This window comes from Pseudorca crassidens, chromosome 4 (genome assembly GCF_039906515.1).
Source record: "Pseudorca crassidens isolate mPseCra1 chromosome 4, mPseCra1.hap1, whole genome shotgun sequence".
Lineage (NCBI taxonomy): Eukaryota > Metazoa > Chordata > Mammalia > Artiodactyla > Delphinidae > Pseudorca > Pseudorca crassidens.
The window spans coordinates 85,266,112-85,289,783 of record NC_090299.1 but is presented as its reverse complement, the minus strand read 5'-3'; the positions used below and the strand labels follow the sequence as shown (position 1 = coordinate 85,289,783).

Here is a 23,672-nt window from a genome sequence, read left to right as displayed (position 1 = left end):
CAAATGACTTGTGATAAAATGCAGATGTGTTAGATGTCTTTTTTCCTTAGTTTGCTATCTATAAAATAGATTTAATCTTTTGCTCCTTAGGTACCTCCTGAAGATAACAGGCTGTGTGAAACACTCTCACCTTCTTTAAAGAAAGACACTTTTATCTCATAAATTTTTGGTCTTATTTATTTGGCATATCAAAAAGATAACAAAAAATGGTGTTTGTGTGGTATACAATGCACTCGGCAAGGCTCTGGGAAGAATATAACCTAGCTTAAACCAAAGTTTCTGCTCTCAAGTTTCTTAAAATCTAATAGAGGTCTTCATCTTTCTGAATAATTCAATTCAAAAGTGAAGCAAGGTGGCAGCAGTCACCGTGGGTGGGAAACTACAGTGGTCCAAAGTTGTGTGTAGGAGCCTTAGTAGAGTCAAGAGCGAGGCTCAGCTCAGGATGTCAGAGCATGAGTGGGGTAAAGAGAGTGTTCACATCGGGTGGGGTCATTTATATCCCATTGGGCCAAGGAAGAGTGCAGCTTACTAAACATTTTGTATTGGTAGCAGTTTATTTATTTTAAAAAGCATACTATTCTTCCTATTACCACAAAATTTTCAACTAGAAAATTTAACTTTATAGATTTTACAATTAAAAGATAGGACCCAAAGTATCACAAATATGCTCTCCACCTCCAATTTCAGCATGTCTATGTGTTTTATTTTTCCTGTTGCTTCCATTTATTGGGGCTGCTTCTTTGTTGGGGTTACCTCTTTTCTCTTTCTGGAAACATTCTAGCATCTTTTTATCCTCAGTTTTTCTGATATTTCATTCTTAACTTCCTAGGTATTTATCTTATGCTGGCCATTCACTCCTCATCCAGGACAGTATCCTCTGAGCTTACTTTAGGCTGCTGCTTTTCTTCTGTTTCATCAGTTATCATGTTTCATTTGTTTTCCATCTTCCAGAAATCTGTTATATTTGTTTGTCCACAGATGGCCCTTTCTTCCATTCTCTTATTTATTTATTTATTTTTGCGGTATGCGGGCCTCTCACTGTCGTGGCCTCTCCCGTTGTGGAACACAGGCTCTGGACGCGCAGGCTCAGCGGCCACGGCTCATGGGCCCAGCCGCTCCGCGGCATGTGGAATCTTCCCGGACCAGGGCACAAACCTGTGTCCCATGCATCGGCAGGTGGACTCTCAACCACTGCGCCACCAGGGAAGCCCCCCATTCTCTTTTTTCATTGTCGTTTGATGCCAGTTTAGTCCTTTACTATTACTTCAGAGGGATCTCCTTGCAGGAAAAGGAGATAAATAGATATTGTTGGTCAACGAACTTGAATTACTGGAAGCCCAGATAGTATGATTTTGATGATGGAAGAGGTATGGGGGGAGGTGGAGGAGGAGGAAGAAGAGGAGGAAGAAGATGGAATAAATCCAAAGTAAGGAAATAGTATAAACAAACATTTGGAAACAGTGGATATGAGACAAGTTCTTTTTCACTTGAACCAGAAGATATTCCTCTTTATAGTATTATAATAGGCAGTCAGCAAATACTTGCTGAATGAGTGAATAAAGATCTTAAACTTTCACCAGATTGATGATTTACTTTTCTTTCAGGATCATCTCAAAAATGACTATAGAAGAAGATTTTGCCGACCTTCCAGGTGATTTGTGTACTTAAACTTTTAAGATGATTTTTATTTGCATCTTTGGAAAGTGGAATTTTTAAATGAAGAAAGGAAGAACTATTACCTCTGACTAAAATAATGATTTATGTACCCACTGGTTAAGTATAGTCATCTTAGTTATTTTATATTAACAGAGAAATATTAATGCAGGCAGTTCAATGACTTAATGGAGGTGAGAAAAGAAATTCGCCTGATAAATGATGGACCAGGAAGAGGCAGTTTCAATTCTGACTAAATGACAGCTATGGAGAAAGCACTCTAGAGTGGATTGAATGGAAATAATAGAAAGATGCAGTTTATTCCATGGGGCTAAAAGAAAAGGTGGGTGTGGTTCTAAAAGGGCAATAGAAGGATCTTTGTGGTGATGGAACTGTTCAGTATTTTGACTATGGTGGTCATATCTAAACCTTCAAATGTAGTAAAGTGTATAGAACTAACTATATACACAAACATAAACACGCATATGAGTACGTGTAGAACTGGAGAAATCTGAATAAGATTGGTGGATTCTGTCAACATCAGTATCCTGGTTGTGATAGTATACTATATGGCTTTGTGAAATGTTACCATTGCAGGAAACTGGATAAAGTGATCAAGGGACCTCTTCTATATTATTTCTTACAACTGCATGTGAATCTACAATTGTCTCAATACAAATTTTAATTAAACAATTTATACTGATTCATTAGCTCCTTAAGATTAAAGGTATTGAATAGAAGTGCATTTGAGATCTTGGAGGGAAGACTGTGTTACTTGGAGCTGATAGGACTTGTGACCATAGAGTCTTTATTAAAGAAGCATTTCAGGATTGATTGAATATGTTCAAAAAAGTTTATGTTCTTGTTTAGGTAGAGCAGTAGTCTAAAACAGCTTTAGATATGGCTATTTAGTCAGGGTATATAATTGTTAATGTAGACAATGACATACTACTTCACATACTTTTCTGGGAACTCTTGGACTGTCAAATACTTGTTTTATCCTCAGATAATAAAGGTGATATTTTTCCCATTAAGTAAAAATTAAGATTTTATAATAAGGAGATATGGAATTTTCAAGGTAGATGTTAATAAGTAGCAAATATCTTTTGGAGATGATATGTTAACATTTTCCCTTCTTTCCTTCTTATTAGGGCACCTGACATTAATACAGAGCAAGGCCAGAATATACTGGAAATCTTACTAGACTGTTTTGAAGAAAAAAGTAAGGTTTCATTTATGATGGATTTTGAGGGTTGGGATGGATGAAAATGTAAGTTTGTCTATTAATACCAAATTCAGCAAATATGTTCTAGCATTTCAATATATAAAATATTTTCCCAGGAATTTTTTTTTTTTTTTTTTTTTCCCCCCCGGTACGCGGGTCTCTCACTGCTGTGGCCTGTCCCGTTGCGGAGCACAGGCTCCAGACGCACAGGCTCAGCGGCCATGGCTCACGGGCCCAGCCGCTCCGCGGCATGCGGGATCTTCCTGGACCGGGGCAAGAACCCGTGTCCCCTGCATCGGCAGGCGGACTCTCAACCACTGTGCCACCAGGGAAGCCCCTTTCTAGGAATTCTGAGTACATATGCAGTCCTTCATGTACCTTCTGGTATACTGAAGATAATACTGGCAAAAATGAGAATAATTTGTTATTCCCTTTAGTTCACACTAGATTCCTATAGTCTGGAATTCCATAAATAATTATCATACACAAGAGAAAGTATTTCATTAATGGAAATAAATGTGCAGAATTATTGGGATCACTGGAGAGCTTGAGATAATGTTTGGTGATTTGCACCCCTTTCTAAAGAAAAGAGTATAATGGCAAAAACTTTTCCTAGTGCTGGTCAGCGTCAGAAGGTATTGGAATAAAAGAATAGGCCAACCAAAGAAAAACACAGTGGAAAAGTATCTTTTCTTTACAAGTTCTGAAAGAAGAACTGGCACATATTTCTTCAGGAATCTTGCTTGTCTTTTTCAGTCCTGATGCCTTCTAGGAACATTTGAATATTGAATTGATGTCTGTACTTAAGTTAAACTAATTGCGCTTAAAAGAGTCAAAAGACTTCTTCACATATCATGTAGGGCTTCTTTTAATTGTAACCAAAAAATTTTATACATGTTCTCTTTTAACTTGTTTTAGGTCTTGCCAGTGATTTTAGCACAAATTCCACAAAATCAGTGCTTTATTCAACACCTAAAATAAAAGACATTTGTGTTCAGTCACCAAGTAAAGAGGTAAGTCAAAAAGGAGAACTGGTACAAATTTAATAGTTTAGTGAGTGAACAATACACAATATATAGTTAGATACATTTTAGTTGTTTGTAAGTCTTATTCTTAAAAAGGAACCCTATATTCCCATTGAGTTTATATAAAATTGAGATATTTTGTGAAAATTTTGGTCTGACCTTTCCTGTGTTTGAAATTGGAGGTCTGGGAATTAGAATTATCAAATTTTAACACAATTATTTTTCACTCTTACTTAAATGATGCCTAAATTAGGTTTTTAGGAAAGTGGGCAACTACTGAAGTTCCTAATCCAGGTTGGCAAGTTTGGTTATTTTCTGAAAACTGAAGGCAATTTGCTAAACAGGGGAATCAATCTTTTATTGATTATATATCTTAAGAGGATAGGTTGACCTAACTCTACAAAATAGCAGACTTTAGAATAGAGTTTTTGAAGCTAATGATTAAAGACAAATTATTCAAAAGCACAATACTAATTAGAGAGAAGAATTGTATATAGACATACCTTGTTTTATTGTGCTTTGCTTTATTGCCCTTCACATATAGTGCATTTTTTACAAATTGAAGGTTTGTGGTAACCCTGTGTCAAGCAAGTCTGTCAGCGCCATTATTCCTACAGTATTTGCTTGCTTCATGTCTCTATGTCATATTTTGGTAATTCTTACAATATTTCAGACATTTTCATTATAATTATATTTGTTATGGTGATCTGTGATCAGAGATCTTTGATGTTACCATTGCAAAAAAATTATGACTTCCAGAACTCTCAGATGATGGTTAACATTAAATATTTTTTAATTAAGGTATGTACTTTTTTTTAGACATAATGCTATTGCACACTTAATATACTACAATATAGTGTAAACATAACTTTTATATGCACTGGGAAATCAAAAAATTCATGTGACTTGCTTTATTGCAGTACTCGCTTTATTGGGGTGGTCTGGAACTAACCCTGCAATATCTCTGAGGAATACCTGTAGTTACAGAAATAACATTCACTAGAAACTTGAATAAACAAATAAACACATAGAGCCTTTTGGTTCCAAGAAATGAAGACATCCATTTCTGTCAGAATTGAGAGACCTTCTTTATTGTGATAAATTATATTGATTTTTGAAAGTTAAATCAACTAAGTTTCCTGGGATAATCTTGACTTGGTCATAAAGTATTAACCTGTTTTGATTTGGTTTGCCAATATTTTTAAAATTTATTTATTTATTTATTTTTGGCTGTGTTGGGTCTTCGTTTCTGTGCGAGGGCTTTCTCTAGTTGCGTCGAGCGGGGGCCACTCTTCATCGTGGTGCGCGGGCCTCTCACTATCGCGGCCTCTCTTGTTGCGGAGCACAGGCTCCAGACGCGCAGGCTCAGTAGTTATGGCTCACGGGCCTAGTTGCTCCGTGGCACATGGGATCTTCCCAGACCAGGTCTCGAACCCGTGTCCCCTGCATTGGCAGGCAGATTCTCAATCACTGCGCCACCAGGGAAGTCCCAGGTTTGCCAATATTTAAGATGTTTTCATCTGTGTTCATGAACAATATTGTCTTTTTTTTTTTTCTCTTTTCTCAAAATGTTCTTGTTGGACTTTGGTATCAAGGTTATGGTAGAGGTTCCACTTTTAGGAAGGATGTAACAGATTGCAGTAAGTCAACACTCCTGCTGAAGAGCTGGTTAAAAAAATAATAATAAAATGCAAACAAATCATGTTTTTAGAGACATGTGGAGCTGTGGAAGCAACAAGGACTAGATGAACTAAAATTTCAAAGGGTGGAATCCTTAGAATATGAGTTGATGACTGTTGGTCATTTTCTTCCCTGAGAGTATCTGTTAATTTTGGGCAAAAGCTGAGGATTTTAGGTTGGTCCAGACAGTGTGAGTCCACTGAGGGAAAGCAGAGATTTTGTCACTTGTGCAGGGATGGCATGACAAATTGGAATTCTGGAGGTGCCTCAAATGGATAGGCACTTTTCCTTAAAGAACATTTGTAAGTTCTGCGGTAGTAAAGAACTTTAGGCCAGAATGGTGGACTGAAACATGTAGTCTTGCTGTGCTAAGAAGGTAAAGTCCTACTGCAGGAAAGTGACCCACCACCAATAGGCATTTGACACATTTTGAACAATTTGAGGCCAGAGGCTAAAAAGTTGAGCAAAAACCTCTAAAGGGCTGAACTGAATATCTCACAATCTTTAAGGGCTAAATAGGCTCACTAGGCTCTCAGTAACCCAGGAGAGGGCATTCTGAAGAACAGGGCAGGTTACGAGTGGACTGAGTCTTACTAAAATGTCATGTCAGACCCAGCTCAGTCCTTGAGAGTAAGGATCTAATCATTTCAATCCAATCTGTTTAAAAGGAGAAAAGGAGAACCTTCTCTATAGAGAGAGATTACTGGGAGCTTCTATTTTTTTTAAAAAAAATCAAGCCTTTTGTTTTGAGATAATTGTAGATTTATAGCAGTTGTAACAAATAGTAGAGTTCAGGACTGTGTATGGTTTACCTAGTTTCCTCTAAAGGTAACATCTTGCAAAACTATAGTACAACATTACAACCAGGATATTGACTGATACAGACAGGTTACAGAAAAATTCCATCACTATAGGATCCCTCTTATCCTTTTATAACAAGTTACTTCTCTCTCACCCTTACTCCCTCAACTCCTGAAACCCCTAATCTAGTCTTCATTTTTACAGTTTTGTCATTTCAAGAATGTTGTTTAAATGGAGTCATATAGTATATAACTTTTTGGAATTGTTTTTTTCACTCAGGATAATTCTCTGGCGATTCATCCAGGTTTTTGTGTGTATCAATAATTTGTTTCTTTTTATTGCTGAGTGGTATTTCATGGTATGGATATACCACAGTTTGCTTAGCCATTTGCTTATCTCTTAGTTTTCTCTTGATTTAGTTGTCTTGGTTTTTAAATTTGTTGATATTCTGTGCACCTCTGACTAATTTATCACCAATTTCTGTGACAGAGTTATAAATGTTTTCTCAGTGTATATAGACACATCAAGTAATTTATCATTTTCAGTTTTTTTCTGGAGCTATCCTTCCTAGATCTCTCTTCTCTATTTTTTGTTTCTGTCCACCTTTAGGCCTGTCACGTAAGTGTTGTCAATGTGATTTCCGTTTATCATCCAGGGAAGTCCCTTCTCTTTTGTCCTGTTTTGTAGCTCATATTTCTTGCCCTCTTTCTTTTTTTTTTTTTTTTTTGGTGGGGCTCATCCTTTAGTAGCGTTCTGAGAATTTAAGACCTTAAATGTTTGAAAATACCATGACTTTACCCTCATGATGGGTAATTATGTGTATAGAATTCTAGGCTGGAAATGATTCTCTTTCAGACTTCTAAAGACATGCTCTATTTTTTTTTAAAGTTTCTTGTGGTGTTGAGAATATTGCTCTGATTCCTTGATCCTTTGTGAGCCACTATTTTTTCATGTTTGCAACCTTTGAGAATCTTGTCATCTGTCTTTATTGATTTGAAATTTCATGATATTCCTCAATGTTAGGTTCTTCTAATTCTTTTAATTAAGATTTCTTCTAAGAGTTTCTGTTTCATACAAGTACCTTTTTTGCTTACTTTGCTCATTACCTTTTACACTAGAGCTTTTTGTCAAATGTCCAGTGGTCCAGTGATCCTTATCGGTCTTACTTTTAAGGATGAAAAACTAAAATGGTGATTGGAAGCTGTATTTGCAGAGTTAGAGTTGTACATTGGTAGATTTCACCATGGTATGATTTGTTTGGGCCACATCATTGTGGATGTCCAGTTGTTAATATCTGCAGGTTTTTTTCTCTTGACTTGATAAGTTTTTCTGACAAAGAATTCTTTCCTGCTTAGGGGTCTGATTCTAACTGAGTGTTCTCAGCCAGGTGAGCAAGGGGAAAGGTGCAATTTGAATACTTGCACTTAATATTTCTGTTTTCAATGTGTTACTCTTACCTTCAGTTATATTTCATGTCTTTGAGCTCACAGTCTCTCTGATTCAAAACTCAAGGGAGTAAACATCTAATCTTCTGTTTGGGTAGGAAGAGGAGGGACTCAGTGACTGACTGCTTTCTACACTTACATTTAAAAATTAAAAAAAAAATTTTATTACAGAAATTTTTTTTATTGGAGTATAATTTTTTAAATTTTTATTTATTTTATTTTATTATTTTTATTTTTGGCTCTGTTGGGTCTTCGTTGCTGCGTGTGGGATTTCTCTAGTTATGGTGAGCTGGGGCTACTCTTGGTTGCGGTGTGCAGGCTTCTCATTGCGGTGGCTTTTCTTGTTGCAGAGCATGGGCTTTAGGCGCATGGGCTTCAGTAGTTGTGGCTCGCAGGCTCTAGAGCTCAGGCTCAGTAGTTGTGGTGCATGGGCTTAGTTGCTCTGTGGCATGTGGAATTTTCCCGGACCAGGGCTCGAACCTGTGTCCCCTGCATTGGCAGGCGGATTCTTAACCGCTGCACCACCAGGCAAGTTCCTATTGGAGTATAATTGCTTTACAATGTTGTGTTAGTTTCTGCTGTACAACACAGTGAATCAGCTGTATGTCTACATATATTCCCTGCCTCTTGGACCTCCCTCGCATCCCCCACCATCCCACCCTTCTAGGTCATCACAGAGCACCAAGCTGTCCTCCCTGTGCTATACTGCAGGTTCCTGCTAGCTATCTATTTTACACGTGGTAGTGTTTTTATATCAAACCTAATCTCCCAGTTCATCCCACCCTCCCCTTCCGCCTCTATGTTCACACGTCCATCCACTACATCTGCGTCTCTATTCCTGCCCTGGAAATAGGTTCATCTGTACTATTTTTCTAGATTCCACATATATCCATTAATATATGAAATTTGTTTTTCTCTTTCTGACTTACTTCACTCTGTATGACAGACTCTAGGTCCATCCACATATCCACAGATGACCCAGTTTCATTCCTTTTTATGGCTGAGTAATATTCCATTATATACACACACACATATATATAATGGAATATTACTCAGCCATAAAAAGGAATGAAATGGAATGAAATATATATATGTATATATATACATATGTACATATATATGTATATGTACATATATATGTATATATACACATATATACATATACATATATATACATAAAATGGAATGAAATATATATATGTATATATATATACACACCACATCTTCTTTTATCCATTCATCTGTCAGTAGACATTTAGGTTGTTTCCATGACCTGGCTATTGTAAATATTGCTGCAGTGAACATTGGGGTACATGTGTCTTTCTGAATTACGGTTTCTCAGGGTATATGCCCGGTAGTGGGATTGCTGGGTCATATGGTAGTTCTATTTTTAGTTTTTTAAGGAACCTCCATACTGTTCTCCACAGTGGCTGTATCAATTTACATTCCCACCAGCAGTGCAGGAGGGTTCCCTTTTCTCCTCACCCTTTCCAGCATTTATTGTTTGTAGATTTTTTGATGATGGCCATTCTGACCAGTGTGAGATGATACCTCATTATAGTTTTGATGTGCATTTCTCTAATGATTAGTGATGTTGAGCATCTTTTCATATGTTTGTTGACTATCTGTATAACTTGTTCTGAGAAATGTCTATTTAGGTCTTCCACTCATTTTTTGATTGGATTGTGTTTTTTTTGATATTGAGCTGGCCGAGCTGTTTGTATAATTTGGAGATTAATCCTTTGTCTGTTGTTTCATTGCAAATATTTTCTCCCATTCTGAGGGTTGTCTTTTCATCTTGTTTATTGTTTCCTTTGCTGTGTAAAAGCTTTTAAGTTTAATTAGGTCCCATTTGTTTATTTTTGTTTTTATTTTCATTACTCTAGGAGGTGGGTCAAAAAGGACCTTGCTGTGATTTATGTCATAGAATGTTCTTCCTATGATTTCCTCTAAGAGTTTTATAGTGTCTGGCCTTAACGTTTAGGTCTGTAATCCATTTTGAGTTTATTTTTGTGTATGGTGTTAGGGAGTGTTCTAATTTCATTCTTTTATATGTAGCTGTCCAGTTTTCCCAACACCACTTATTGAAGAGGCTGTCTTTTCTCCATTGTATATTCTTGCCTCCTTTGTCATAAATTAGTTGACCATAGGTGTGTGGGTTTATCTCTGGGTTTTCTATCATGTACCATTGATCTGTATTTCTGTTTTTGTGCCAGTACCATACTGTCTTGACGACTCTAGCTTTGTAGTACAGTCTGAAGTCAGGGAGCCTGATTCCTCCATCTCCATCTTTATTTCGCAAGATTGCTTTGGCTATTTGGGATCTTTTGTGCTTCCATACAAATGAAAAAATTTTTTGTTCTAGTTCTGTGAAAAATGACATTGGTAATTTGATAGGGATTGCATTCAATCTGTAGATTGCTTTGTGTAGTATAGTCATTTTCACAGTATTGATTCTTCCCATCCAAGAACATGGTATATCTCTCCGTCTGTTTGTGTCATCTTTGATTTCTTTCATCAGTGTTTTACAGTTTTCTGTGTACAGGTCTTTTGCCTCCTTAGGGGAGGTATTCCTAGGTATTTTATTTTACTTTTTGTTGCAATGCTGAATAGGATTGTTTCCTTAATTTCTCTTTCTGATCTTTCGTTGTTAGTGTATAGGAATGCAAGAGATTTCTGTGCATTTATTTTGTATCCTGCAACTTTACCATATCCATTGATTAGCTCTAGTAGTTTTCTGGTGGCATCTTTAGGATTCTCTATGTATAGCATCATGTCATCTGCAAACAGTGGCAGTTTTACTTCTTCTTTTCCAATTTGGATTCCTTTTATTTCTTTTTCTTCTCTGATTGCTGTGGCTAAAACTTCCAAAACTATGTTGAATAATAGTGGTGAGAGTGGACATCCTTGTCTTGTTCCTGATCTTAGAGGAAATGCTTTCAGTTTTCCCCACTAAGAATGATGTTTGCTGTGGGTTTGTTGTATATGGCCTTTATTATGTAGAGGTAGGTTCCATCTAAGCCCACTTTCTGGAGAGTTTTTATCATAAATGGGTGTTGAATTTTGTCAAAAGCTTTTTCTTCATCTATTGAGATGACCATATGGTTTTTATTCTTCAGTTTGTTAATGTGGTGTATCACATTGATTAATTTGCATTTATTGAAGAATCCTTGCATCCCTGGGATAAATCCCCCTTGATCATGGTGTATGATCCTTTTAATGTGTTGTTAGATTATGTTTGCTAGTATTTTGTTGAGGATTTTTGCGTCTATGTTCAGCAGTGATATTGGTCTGTAATTTTCTTTTCTTGTGATATCTTTGTCTGGTTTTGGTATCAGGGTGATGGTGGCCTCACAGAATGAGTTTGGGAGTGTTCATCTCTCTGCAATTTTTTGGAAGAGTTTGAGAATGATAGGTGTTAACTCTTCTCTAAACGCTTGGTAGAATTCAACTGTGAAGCCATCTGGTCCTGGACTTTTGTTTGTTGGAAGATTTTTAGTTACAGTTTAGATTTCATTACTTGTGATTGGTCTGTTTATATTTTCTATTTCTTCCTGGTTCAGTCTTGGAAGTTTGTACCTTTCCAAGAATTTGTCCATTTCTTCTGGGTTTTCCATTTTATTGGCATATAGTTGCTTGTAGTAGTGTCTTATGATTCTTTGTATTTCTGTGATGTCAGTTGTAATTGCTCCTTTTTCATTTCTAACTTTTTTTTTTTTACAAATTTATTTAATTAATTTATTTTTGTCTGCATTGGGTCTTCGTTGCTGCACGTGAGCTTTCTCTAGTTTTGGTGAGCGGGGGGCTACTCTTTGTTGTGCTGCTCATGCTTCTCATTGCTATGGCTTCTTTTGTTGCGAAGCACAGGCCCTAGAGTGAGTGGCTTCAGTAGTTGTGATTCATGGGCTCAGTAGTTGTGGCTCATGGGCTCTGGAGTGCAGGCTCAGTAGTTGTGGCGCACGGGCTTAGTTGCTCCACGGCATGTGGGATCTTCCTGCACCAGGGCTTGTACCCGTGTCCCCTGCGTTGGCAGGCATGATTGTTAACCACTGTGCCACCAGGGAAGTCCCTCATTTCTAATTTTATTGATTTGAGTTCTCTCCCTTTTTTTCTTGATGATCCTGGCTAAGGGTTTATCAATTTTGTTTATCTTCTCAAAGAACCAACTTTTAGTTTCATTGATCTTTGCTATTATTTTCTTCATTTCTGTTTCATTTATTTCTGGTCTGATCTTTATGGCTTCTTTCCTTCTACTAATTTTGGGATTTCTTTGTTCTTCTTTCTCTTTTTGCTTTAGGTGTAAGATTAGATCATTTATTTGAGAGTTTTTTTGTTTCTTGAGGTGACATTGAATTGGTATAAACTTCCCTCTTGGAACTGCTTTTGCTGTGTCCCATAGGTTTGGGGCCGTTGTGTTTTCATTGTCATTTGTTTCTATGTATTTTTTATTTCCTCTTTGATTTCTTCAGTGATCTCTTGGTTATTTAGCAGCACACTGTTTAGCTTCCATATGTATTTTTTTTTTTTTTTACAGTTTTTTTCCTGTAATTGATTTCTAATCTCATAGCCGTGTGGTCGGAAAAGATGCTTGATACGATTTCAGTTTTCTTAAATAACGCGAGGCTTGATTTGTGACCCAAGATGTGATCTATCCTGGAGAATGTTCCATGTGCACTTGAGAAGAAAGTGTATTCTGCTGCTTTTGGGTGGAATGTCCTGTAAATTTCAATTAAACCTGTCTGGTCTATTGTGTCATTTAAAGCTGGTATTTCATTACTTATTTTCTGTCTGGACGATCTGTCCTCTGGTGTGAGTGGGGTGTTTTAAGTCCCCCACTATTATTGTGTTACTGTTGTTTTCCCCTTTTATGGCTGCTAGCATTTGCCTTATGTTTATGTTGGGTACATAAATACTTATAATTGTTATATCTTCTTCTTGGATTGATCTCTTGATCATTATGTAGTGTCCTTCCTTATCTCTTGTAACAGTCTTCATTTTAAAGTCTGTTTTGTCTTACATGAGTATTGCTACTCCAGCTTTCTTTTGACTTCCATATTCATGGAATGTCTTTTTTCATCCCCTCACTTGCAGTCTGTATGTGTCCCTAGATCTGAAGTGGGTTTCTTGTAGACAGCATATATATGGGTTTTGTTTTTGTATCCATTCAGCCAGTCTGTGTATTTTGGTCGGAGCATTTAATCCATTTACATTCAAGGCAATTATTGATACCTATGTTCCTATTACCATTTTCTTAATTGTCTTGGTTTGTTTTTGTGGGTCTTTTTCTTTTCTGCCTAGAGAAGTTCCTTTCACATTTGTCACAAAGCTGATTTGGTGGTGCTGAATTCTCTTAACTTTTGCTTATCTGTAAACATTTTGATTTGTCCATCAAATCTGAATGAGATCCTTGCTGGGTAGAGTAATCTTGGTTGTAGGTTTTTCCCTTTTATCACTTGAAATATATCCTGCCACTCCCTTCTGGCCTGCAGAGTTTCTGCTGAAAAATAAGCTGATAACTGTATGGGGATTCCTTTGTATGTTATTTGTTGCTTTACCCTTGCTGCTTTTAGTATTTTTGCTTTTAATTTAATTTTTGTTAGTTTGATTAATATGTGTCATGGTGTGTTTCTCCTAGGGTTTATCCTGTATAGGACTCTCTGTGCTTCCTGGACTTGGGTGGCTATTTCCTTTCCCATGTTAGGGAAGTTTTTAACTATAATCTCTTCAAATATTTTTTCTGACCCTTTCTCTTTCTTTTCTTCTTCTGGGACCCCTATAATTCAGATATTGGTGCATTTAATGTTGTCCCAGAGGTCTCGGAGACCATTCTCAATTCTCTTCTTTCTTTTCTCTTTATTCTGCTTTTCGGCAGTTATTTCCACTATTCTCTTTCAGCTCCCTTATTTGTTCTTCCGCCTCAGGTATTCTGCTATTGATTCCTTCTAGAGTATTTTTCATTCTAGTTATTGTGATGTTCATCACTGTTTGTTTTTTAGTTCTTCTAGGTCTTTGTTATATATTTCTTGTATTTTCTCGATCCATGCCTCCATTCTATTTGAGATTTTGGAACATCTTTACCATCATTACTCTGAATTCTTTTTCAGGTTGGTTGCCTATTTCTTCTTCATTTATTTGGTCTTGTAGGTTTTTACCTTGCTTCTTCATCTGTAACATATTTTTTTGTTGTCTCATCTTTTTATTTTTTTGGTGGGTGGGGCTGTGTTCCTGTCTTACAGGTTGTTTGGCCTGAGGCGTCGGCACTGGAGCTTGCAAGCAGTTGGGTGGAGCTGGGTCTTGGTGCCAAGATGAGGACCTCTGGGAAACCTCACTCTGATTAATATTCCCTGGGGTATGAGGTTCTCTGTTAGTCTAGCAGTTTGGACTCCGTGTTCCCACAACAGGAGCTCATGCCTGACCCCCAGCTTGGGAGCCAAGATCCTACAAACTGCACCGTGTGGCAGAAAAACAAAAGAAAACAAAAACAAAAGGCAAAAGTATAACAATAAAAAATAAAATAAAATTAGAAAAGTAAAAATTTATTAGAAAAAATATATATATAAATGAAACAACAACAAGGTAAAACAGAACCAGAACAGGAAAAAAAAAAAAAAGAAAAAACCAAACAAACCAGAGAAGGCCTTTGCTGTGGGGTGGCAGGACCTAGGTTCAAGACCCATGGGGCTGGAAAAGTCCCTGAGGGGGGCTTCCCTGGTGGCACAGTGGTTGCGGGTCCACCTGCCGATGCAGGGGACACGGGTTTGTGCCCCGGTCCGGGAAGATGCCACATGCCGCGGAGCGGCTAGGCCCATGAGCCATGACCACTGAGCCTGCACATCCGGAGCCTGTGCTCCGCAACAGAAGAGGCCACAACAGTGAGAGGCCCACGTACCGCAAAAAAAAAAAAAAAAAAAGTGCCTGAGGGGACCTTGAGTGTAGGGGTTTCGGCCTGGGACCCCAGCAGACTAGCTGGGGACCGAGAGCTTGGGGGAAACTCTGGCCACGTTCCCCTCTGATTCCCCAATCCTCTGAAGGTCTCTCCCTGTCTTGCCAATCCCCTCGCCGTGGGTGGGCCCCTCCTGAACATGGGAGCTCCTCCCCTCCCCCAGCCACCCCTCAGGGGCACTGGTCTTGTATTGCCTCTACTTTTCCTCCCCATGTGTCCCACCTGGTCACTTGGGGGTTCCTCCTGTCCCCATAGGTGTCTGAGGTCCCCCACTAGTGCCTGGTAGATGCTCTAGCTGTGTGGAGACACGAATTCCATGTCCTCCTACTCCGCCATCTTGACTCTGCTCCCCCCATACATCCTTTAACAACTCTTCCGTTTGCAGGCCCTACCTGGAGCCCCTCTTTTAGAGGTGCATTGTACCTTGAAAAACTGAACTTATGGGTTTCTCCTTAAACATAAATCTGTCAGCTTCTGGGCTTACTTCATTGTTAGCATGTTTCTGGTCTTTCTGGGCTGCTCAGTTGCTACTAATCTGCTTTCCAACCTAAAAGAGTTTATTGATGTCTCTCATCTACTCCCTTCTCTTTCTCTTCATCCTTCTGGGTTTATACATTTAAAAAAATCCTTAGTGGGACTTCCCTGGTGATGCATTGCTTAAGAATCTGCCTGCCAATGCAGGGGGCACGAGTTTGATCCCTGGTCTGGGAAGATCCCACATGCCGTGGAGCAGCTAAGCCTGTGTGCCACAGCTACTGAACCTGCACTCTAGATCCCACGAGCCACAACTACTGAGCCCATGTGCCACAACTACTGAAGTCTGTGCACCTAGAGTCCGTGCTCCACAACAGGAGAATCACTTCAATGAGGAGCCTGCACACTGCAACGAAGAGTAACCCCGGCTCGCCACAACTAGAGAAAGCCTGCGCACAGCAGCAAAGACCCAATGCCGACAAAAATAAATAAATAAAATAAATTTAAAAAAAAAAGAATGCATTAAAAAAAATCCTTGGTGAGGTTTCAAAAGGGAGTAGAATATAATGAAAACTTGCTTTTGTTACTTTACGTAATTGAGTTCCCTAGTGTATCCGCTGAACTAGCAATGTAGTGGCTCCATTATTTACATATTTCCCTATTGGTAGATTTTTAGATTTTTTTCCCTCTATTCATTATAATAATGATGTAGTGAACACCTTTGTTTATGCCTCCTTGTTTGCATTTGTAAATTGAATTTCTCTAGGATATGTACTTTTAAAACGAAATTATTAAGTATTGTCAATTTTTTCTTCAGAATGGTCTATTAGTTTACTTTCCCACTTGTAATGTGTGAATGAGATTTCTCTTTTCTAGAATTAAAAAATGTACGACTTGATATATTTCAAATTTTCAAAAGAAAACATGTTATGTACATAAGGTATTAAAAATAACGTAAATGAACACCCATGTGCCCGTTTCTCAATGTTAGAAATACCAGTACCTTTGAAGCACCTGTGTGCCTCTTTGTGATCTTATTCTTTTGCCTCTCCTTCCTGCACAGAGGTAACCACTGTGTTGAATTTCATGTTCATCATTCCCATCTTTTGCTTTATAGCTTTACCACACGTGCGTGTGTGCTGACATTTGTGTCAATATTTCTTTCACTACTTAAGACAGGTCCTGCTACCATTCACATGTTGGGTGCTTCACTAGATAGGACTCATGAGACTCCACTTGTAGTTAGTTGTACTCATGACTGAGATTTGTTATAGGCATATAGTCAGGATACACAGCCAGATCAGTAAGAGAAAAGTATGCATCAGGCAGAATATGGTGGAATCCATGTCAGGCGCTCCAAAGGGGCCACGCAGAGTGCACTCTTTGCATCCAGCAGTAAAATGCTATAAAACATGTACAGTCTTTCTGCCCTGGGAAGCCTTTTGAGATTTAGCCTGTTTTTATTGGGAGCTGGTTATATTGGTACCCTCTGCCCACCAAAATTCTGTATTCTCTGAAGGAAAGAAGGAAGGTGTTCACCATAAATCACATTGTTTATACAAACAGTCTAGGCAGGCTGGCATAACAGGTTCCAGTTGGTAATGGAGGAAACATTCTGAAAGCCAAGACTCTGTGTGCCAGCCAAGGGCTAGTCCTGTAAGCAGGTTTTTAAGTGATCAGGCCTGGTGCATTAACTCTTTCCTGCATAGAGTGAATTTCTAAATACTATATATATTTAGTGTTTTACATGTTTTTGCATCTATTCTGAACTTAACGTAAATGAGATTATACACTTGTGTGACTTTCTTTTTGTTTAACATAATCATTCATGTATGCTGTAGTTTATTCCTTTCACTGTTGTATTTGTGATATTGTGATATATGACTATACGGTAATTTATTTATCCAGTCTTCTGGCAGAATAGGTTTTTAAAAGTTGTTCAGAGCAACATTGCTTCTGTGATAGGTTATATGAAATTTCAGCTTTACTATGAAATTGGTTTCTAAGGAGTTAAGTATGCAGCTTTACCAGCTGGTTTATTGTTTTTAAAAATACTCTCTTTTTTCAATTTAAGAACAAATGTGTTTAATCAAAATTGGTAATTTAATAGAATAGATCTAATGTTGTATCTCTTTTAGACTCAGTGCCAGAAATCACATCCAAAGTCAGGTACAGTTTCTTCAAGGAAGAAAGAAGCCCCTCTGCAGTTAATCGTGGAACCAAGTGAAGCTGTCAACAAATCAGGTTGGTAGCATCCCCATGGGTGATATTTGCCTAGATATATTTAAAGAGTTAGGGGCTCCCCTGGTGGTGCAGTGGTTGAGAGTCCGCCTGCTGATGCAGGGGACACGGGTTCGTGCCCTGGTCCGGGAAGATCCCACATGCCGCGGAGTGGCTGGGCCCGTGAGCCATGGCCGCTGAGCCTGTGCGTCCGGAGCCTGTGCTCCACAACAGGAGAGGCCACAACAGTGAGAGGCCCGCGTACCGCAAAAAAAAAAAAAAAAAAAGAAAAGAGAAATGCTGAAGGTAGCACATATGTCGGCTTGAGTCACAAGGTCAGGGTCAGCCTAGACAGAATTGTGAAATGGATGAAGTTGTTTCTGAGTCCCTCTCAAGTCCACTGTCAGTGTATTTTTTTTTTTAAAAAAAAACATGAATAAGTTTTATTTTTAATTTTATTGAAATAGAGTTGATTTACAATGTTGTGTTTAATTTCTGCTACACAGCGGAGTGACTCAGTTATACATATATATTCTTTTCCATTATGGTTTATCATAGGATACTGAATATAGTTCCCTGTGCTATATAGTAGGACCTTGTTGTTTATCCGTCCTATATATAATAGTTTGCATCTGCTAATCCCAAGCTCCCAATCCTTCCCTCCCCACTTCCCCTCGGCAACCACAAGTGTGTTCTTTATATCTGTGAGTTCATTTTTGTTTCATAGATATGTTCATTTGTGTTGTATTTTAGATTCCATATATAAGTGATATATGGTATTTGTCTTTCTGACTTACTTCATTTAGTCTGATAATCTCTAGGTCTATCCATGTTGCTGCAAGTGGCATTACTTCTTTCTTTTTAATGGCTGAGTAATATTCCATTGTATATATGTGCCACATCTTTATCCATTCATCCAACTGTGGACATTTAGGTTGTTTCCATGTCTTGGCTATTGTAAATAGTGCTGCTATGAACAAAGGGGTGCAAGTATCTTTTCGAATTATCGTTTTATCTGGGTATATGACCAGGAGTGGGATTGCTGGATCATTTGGCAACTCTGTTTTTAGTTGTTTTTTTTTTTTTTTTTTTTTTTGCGGTACACGGGCCTCTCACTGTTGTGGCCTCTCCTGTTGTGGAGCACAGGCTCCAGAGGCGCAGGCTCTGGATGTGTAGGCTCAGCGGCCATGGCTCATGGGCCCAGCCGCTCTGCGCCATGTGGGATCTTCCTGGACCGGGGCACGAACCCGTGTTCCCTGCATCGGCAGGTGGACTCTCAACAACTGCGCCACCAGGGAAACCCTATTTTTAGTGTTTTGAGGAACCTTCATACTCTTTTCTATAGTGGCTGCACCAATTTACATTCCTACCAACAGTGTAAGAGGGTTCCCTTTTCTCCACACCCTCTCCAGCATTTATTATTTGTAGACTTTTTAATGATGGCCATTCCGACCAGTGTGAGTTGGTACCTCATTGTTGTTTTGATTTGCGGAATAATAAGTTTTATCTGATTATTATGTGTGTTTTTGTTTTAGTGGTAGCGTTCATAGGATGTGGTAAGAGACATTAACTAAGAATTATTATAGGGACCATAGCTTTAAGAGTTTTCAAGTAGATTTTTCTTTTCTTTTCTTCTTTTTTTTTTTTAAATATTTATCATCTCATACAGTTTCTGTGGGTCAGGAATTCAGAAGCAGCTTAGTTAGGTGGTGCTGGCTTGTAATCTCATGAGGTGGTAGTCAAGATGATGGCCAGGGTTGCAGTCATCTGAAGGCTTGACTGAGGCTAAGGATGAATTTCCAAGATGACACTCATGTGGGTCTGGTTGCCGGCAGGAAGCCTTAATTTCCTCCCATGTGGGCCTCTCCATGGGCTCCTTGAGCATTTTTTTTTTTAACTAAGGTATAATTTCCATAATATTAGTTTCAGGAATACAACATAATGATTTGATATTTGAATATATGTGGTCAGTGTTTTTTCTCTCTGTTGCATTTCCTTCAGTCATTTATATGTGCTGCCAGTTTTTAAAGTTTTATTTGCATTTTTCAAATTAGAAAAGTCCTTCATTTGGGGTGAGTCAAAGATTTAAAAGAAAAAGCTAATAATCATTACTCCCCTCATCCTGCTGAGGTAGCCTTGAATCCTTCCATATCTTCATTGGTGCTCCTGAACGAACACATATATAAACGTGTTTGTGCGTGCATGCGTGCTTTCAGAAGAGGCTTTTACAATTTCCTTTTATACCAGCAATGTAAGAAAGTACCTTTCACCTGATAGAGTATTTACTATTCTATTGAACTTTTTGCCAATTTGATCACTATTAAATGATCTCAATGTTACTTTAGTGATTACCACTGAGTTTGAACACCTTTTCATAAGTTTACTGGCTATTTGAAATACCTTTTTATCTTTTCATATCCTTTGCCCATTTGTTTTTTCTAGTTTATGGGAGATCTTTAAATTGAGTATCTGTAACTGTTTATCTGTAATTTGTGTAATTTATCTGTTATTTATCAGATATTTTTCCAAATGATCCCTAGACTATTACAGATTTTGGTTATAGTATCTTATATGATGGATAACGTTTTTTATTTTAATTGTCAAATGTGTGTGTGTTTGTTTTTTTCAATAGCTTTTGAGTTTCCTGTTTTGGTTAAAAGGTCTGTTTTATCCTAATGGTATATGTAATATCTTACATTTTCATCTTAACATCTTTTTTTCTTTTTAATTTAAATTCTTAATCCATCTGGAATGTGCTTTGGTGTATAATGTGGCATAATGTTATAATTTTGTTTTCTTCCTTATGGTCAGTTGTGCTAGTTCCTTTTATTACATAATCCATTCTCATATGAATGTGCTACTTTTATCATGTATTAAATCTCATATATTATTCAATATACTTTTGAATTTTGGTCCATTTGTTTATTCTTAATGTCAACACAATACTGTTTTACTAATTGTAGTTTTATAGCACATGCTGATATAAAGGTATCTATTTATATATATACTTCTGATACATGCCACTCTTCTGCCATTCTTAGACCTTTTTAATTTCTATGAATTTTGTGTATTCAGTTTCCAATAAAATTTTGTTGTGATTTTAACTAAAGTTGCATTTAATTTGTATAGTAATTTTGTGAAAATTCATATTTTTGCGTCATTTAGGTTTTCTACTTAAGAACAAATATGTCATATATTTACGTCCTTCAAAAGTGTGTGAAGGGTACTGTCAATAGCATGAAAGGATAACCCACAAAAGGGGGAAAATAATTGCATATAGTATATCTCATAAGGCAGTGGTCTCCAACCTTTTTGGCACCATGGAGCGGTTTTGTGGAAGACAATTTTTCCGTGGACTGGGGGTGGGGGGGCGGGTGGTTTTGGTGTGATTCAAGCACATTACCTTTATTGTGCACTTTATTTCTATTATTATTACATTGTAAGATCCAATGAAATAATTATACAACTCACCATAATGCAGCATCAGTGGGAGCCCTGAGCTTGTTTTCACTTGCCAGTCACTGATAGGGTTTTGATATGAGTCTGCAAGCAATTGATTTATTATGGTCTCTGTGCAGTCAGACCTCTCTGCTAATGATAATCTGTATTTGCATCTGCTCCCCAGCGCTAGAGTCACCACCTCTGTTCTACCTCACATTAGATTCTCATAAGGAGCATGCAAGCTAGATCCCTTGCATGTGCAGTTCACAGTAGGGTTCGTGCTCCTATGAGAATCTAATGCCACCAATGATCTGACAGGAGGTGGGGCTCAGGTGGTAATGCGAGCAATGGGGAGCAGCTGTAAATACAGGTGAAGCTTTGCTCATTCACCTACTGCTCACCTCCTGCTGTGTGGCCCAGTTCCTAACAAGCCATGGACCAGTACTGGTCTGTGGCCTGGGGGTTGGGGACCCCTGTAATAAGGGATTTATATCCAGAATACATAAAGACTTCCTGTAACTCAACAACAACAAAAATAAACATCCCAACTGAAAAGAGAAGAGGACTTGAATAGACATTTGTCCAGTTGGCCAATGAATGTGTTTTACCTGCCTTCACTAATTGGGTTTGGTTTCAGACTTGCATGTCCTTCAAGTGGCTTGTAACCTGAACAAGGTATTTGCCTGAGTTGTTTTCTGGGAACTTCAGGTCAGCTGCATCTAGTTTGTGCTGAGCTGGTTAAGACTGAATAGAACCACCCTTCAACTGGTTATGCTTAAGGGTCCACTCCAGTAACCTTTTGACCGTGCAGAGGCCTGTGCAGAGTGATGATTATTGCAACTTTTTTTCAGTCACCTTTCCCCAAGCTCCCCATGCCTCAGATCATCTTGCTTGGCTGCCTTGCAAATAAACCCTCTCTTTGCTGCAAACCTTGTTGTCTCAGCATTTTGGCTTGCTATGCATCTGGCAAGCTGATAACAACTACATGAAAAGTTGTTCAACATTGTTAGTCATTAGGGAAATGCAAATCAAAACCCCACAGAGATACCACTTTGTACATATTAGGATGGATATTATTACTTTTTAAATAAAATAAAAGATGTTGAGGATGTGGAATTTATAGAAACCCACATGCATTATGCAGCCAGTGGAAAAAGTTTGGTGGTTCCTCAAAAAATTAGGTATTAAGTAGCATTTCTATTTCTAGGTTTATATTCAAAAGAATTGAAAACAGGAACTCAAACAGATACTTATACCCCAATATTCATAGCAGTATGATTCATAATACCCAAAAGGTGGAAACAACCAAAGTGTCCCATGAACGAGTGAATGGACAAACAACATGTGATACATGTGTAGAGTGGAATATTATTCAACCATAAAAAGGAATGAAGTTCTGATACATGCTACAACATGGAAGAACCTTAGAAACATTATGCTAAATGAATGTACTTCTGGACTTCCCTGTTGTCTTTCCCTTAGTGATTTCTAGTCTTGATTTCTTTATGGCATAGCATATATACACTATGTCATTTCATTTTAGTTCTTTAAAATTTGTGAAGATTTGTTTTATTTGTTTTATGACCCAAGATATTGTCTGCCGTTATGAATGCTTCATGGGCATTTGAAAAACAAGTATTCCATTGTTGAGTGCAGTTGACCATAAATGTCAATTATGTTGTATTACTAATTTTTATACATTGTTTGATGCAGTTTGCTAAAATTTTGAGAATTTTTTGCATCTAAATTAATGAGAGATAGTGGTCTGTAGTTTTCTTTTTTATGCTGTATTTGTATGGTTTTGGTATCAAGGTAATGCTCACCAACCTTATAAAATGAGTTGGAAATTATTCCCCCTTCTAATTCCTAGAAGGGCTTATGTAAAATTAATTTTAATTCTCTGATTTTTTGGTATAATATTCTCCAGTGATATCATCTGGTCTGTGGCATTTCTTTTTCAAGAGCTTTTAAGTTACAAATTCAATTCTCTAATAGTTATAGGACTATTTAGGTTATTTATTTTATCCTGGCACATTTTTGATAGTTTATGGTTTTTGAAGAATTGGTCCATTTCTTCTAAGTGGTTGAGTTTATCAGCATAAAATTGTACATAGTATTACTTTGTTATCCTTTTTTTTTTTTTTTTTTTTTGTGGTACATGGGCTTCTCACTGTTGTGGCCTCTCCCGTTGCGAAGCACAGGCTCTGGACGCGCAGGCTCAGCGGCCATGGCTCACGGGCCTAGCCACTCCGCGGCATGTGGGATCTTCCCGGACTGGGGCACGAACCCGTGTCCCCTGCATTGGCAGGCGGACTCTCAACCACTGCCCACCAGGGAAGCCCCACTTTGTTATCCTTTTAATGGCTGCAGGATCTGTTGTGATATACCGTTTTATTCTGGATATTGTTGATTTGTGTCTTGTCTTTTTGCCTTTGTTAAAGGATTATCATTTTTATTCACTGTTTTAAAAGAACTAGCTTCCTGTTTCAGTAAGTTTTTGTGTTTTCCTGTTTTTAGTTTCATTGATTTCTGCTCTTATTTTCTCCATCCTTGTCCTTGGTTTGGGTTTATTTTGCTCCTTTTTTTAGTTTTTGAGGTAGAAACTTTATTTTATACTTTAGTTTATAATCCAGTACTATTTTATTAAATTTGTTACTCAAACTGTTCCAGCTTTGGCCATTAGAAAGCTCTTTCACTGGCTCCTGTGCCCCTTTGATGGACCCCATTTTTGTTGTTATTGCTGTTGTTTTTAACATTTCCTTACC

At 37.9% G+C, this 23,672-nt stretch overlaps 1 protein-coding gene across 6 annotated transcripts in view; it reads left to right on the top strand.

Moving 5' to 3' along the window:
* CENPC (centromere protein C) overlaps nucleotides 1-23,672 on the top strand; it is a 91,290-nt gene that overhangs the window by 3,493 nt on the left and 64,125 nt on the right. For all 6 annotated transcript variants that reach the window (XR_010943053.1, XR_010943054.1, XM_067736172.1 and 3 more), the window contains exons 2-5: nucleotides 1,605-1,651; nucleotides 2,805-2,875; nucleotides 3,797-3,891; nucleotides 17,385-17,490. Coding sequence is in view for 4 of the 6 variants with exons in the window: in XM_067736172.1 (XP_067592273.1) it covers nucleotides 1,605-1,651; nucleotides 2,805-2,875; nucleotides 3,797-3,891; nucleotides 17,385-17,490 (319 nt within the window). In the remaining 2 variants the exon portion in view is untranslated. The remainder of the gene's footprint in view (nucleotides 1-1,604; nucleotides 1,652-2,804; nucleotides 2,876-3,796; nucleotides 3,892-17,384; nucleotides 17,491-23,672) is intronic.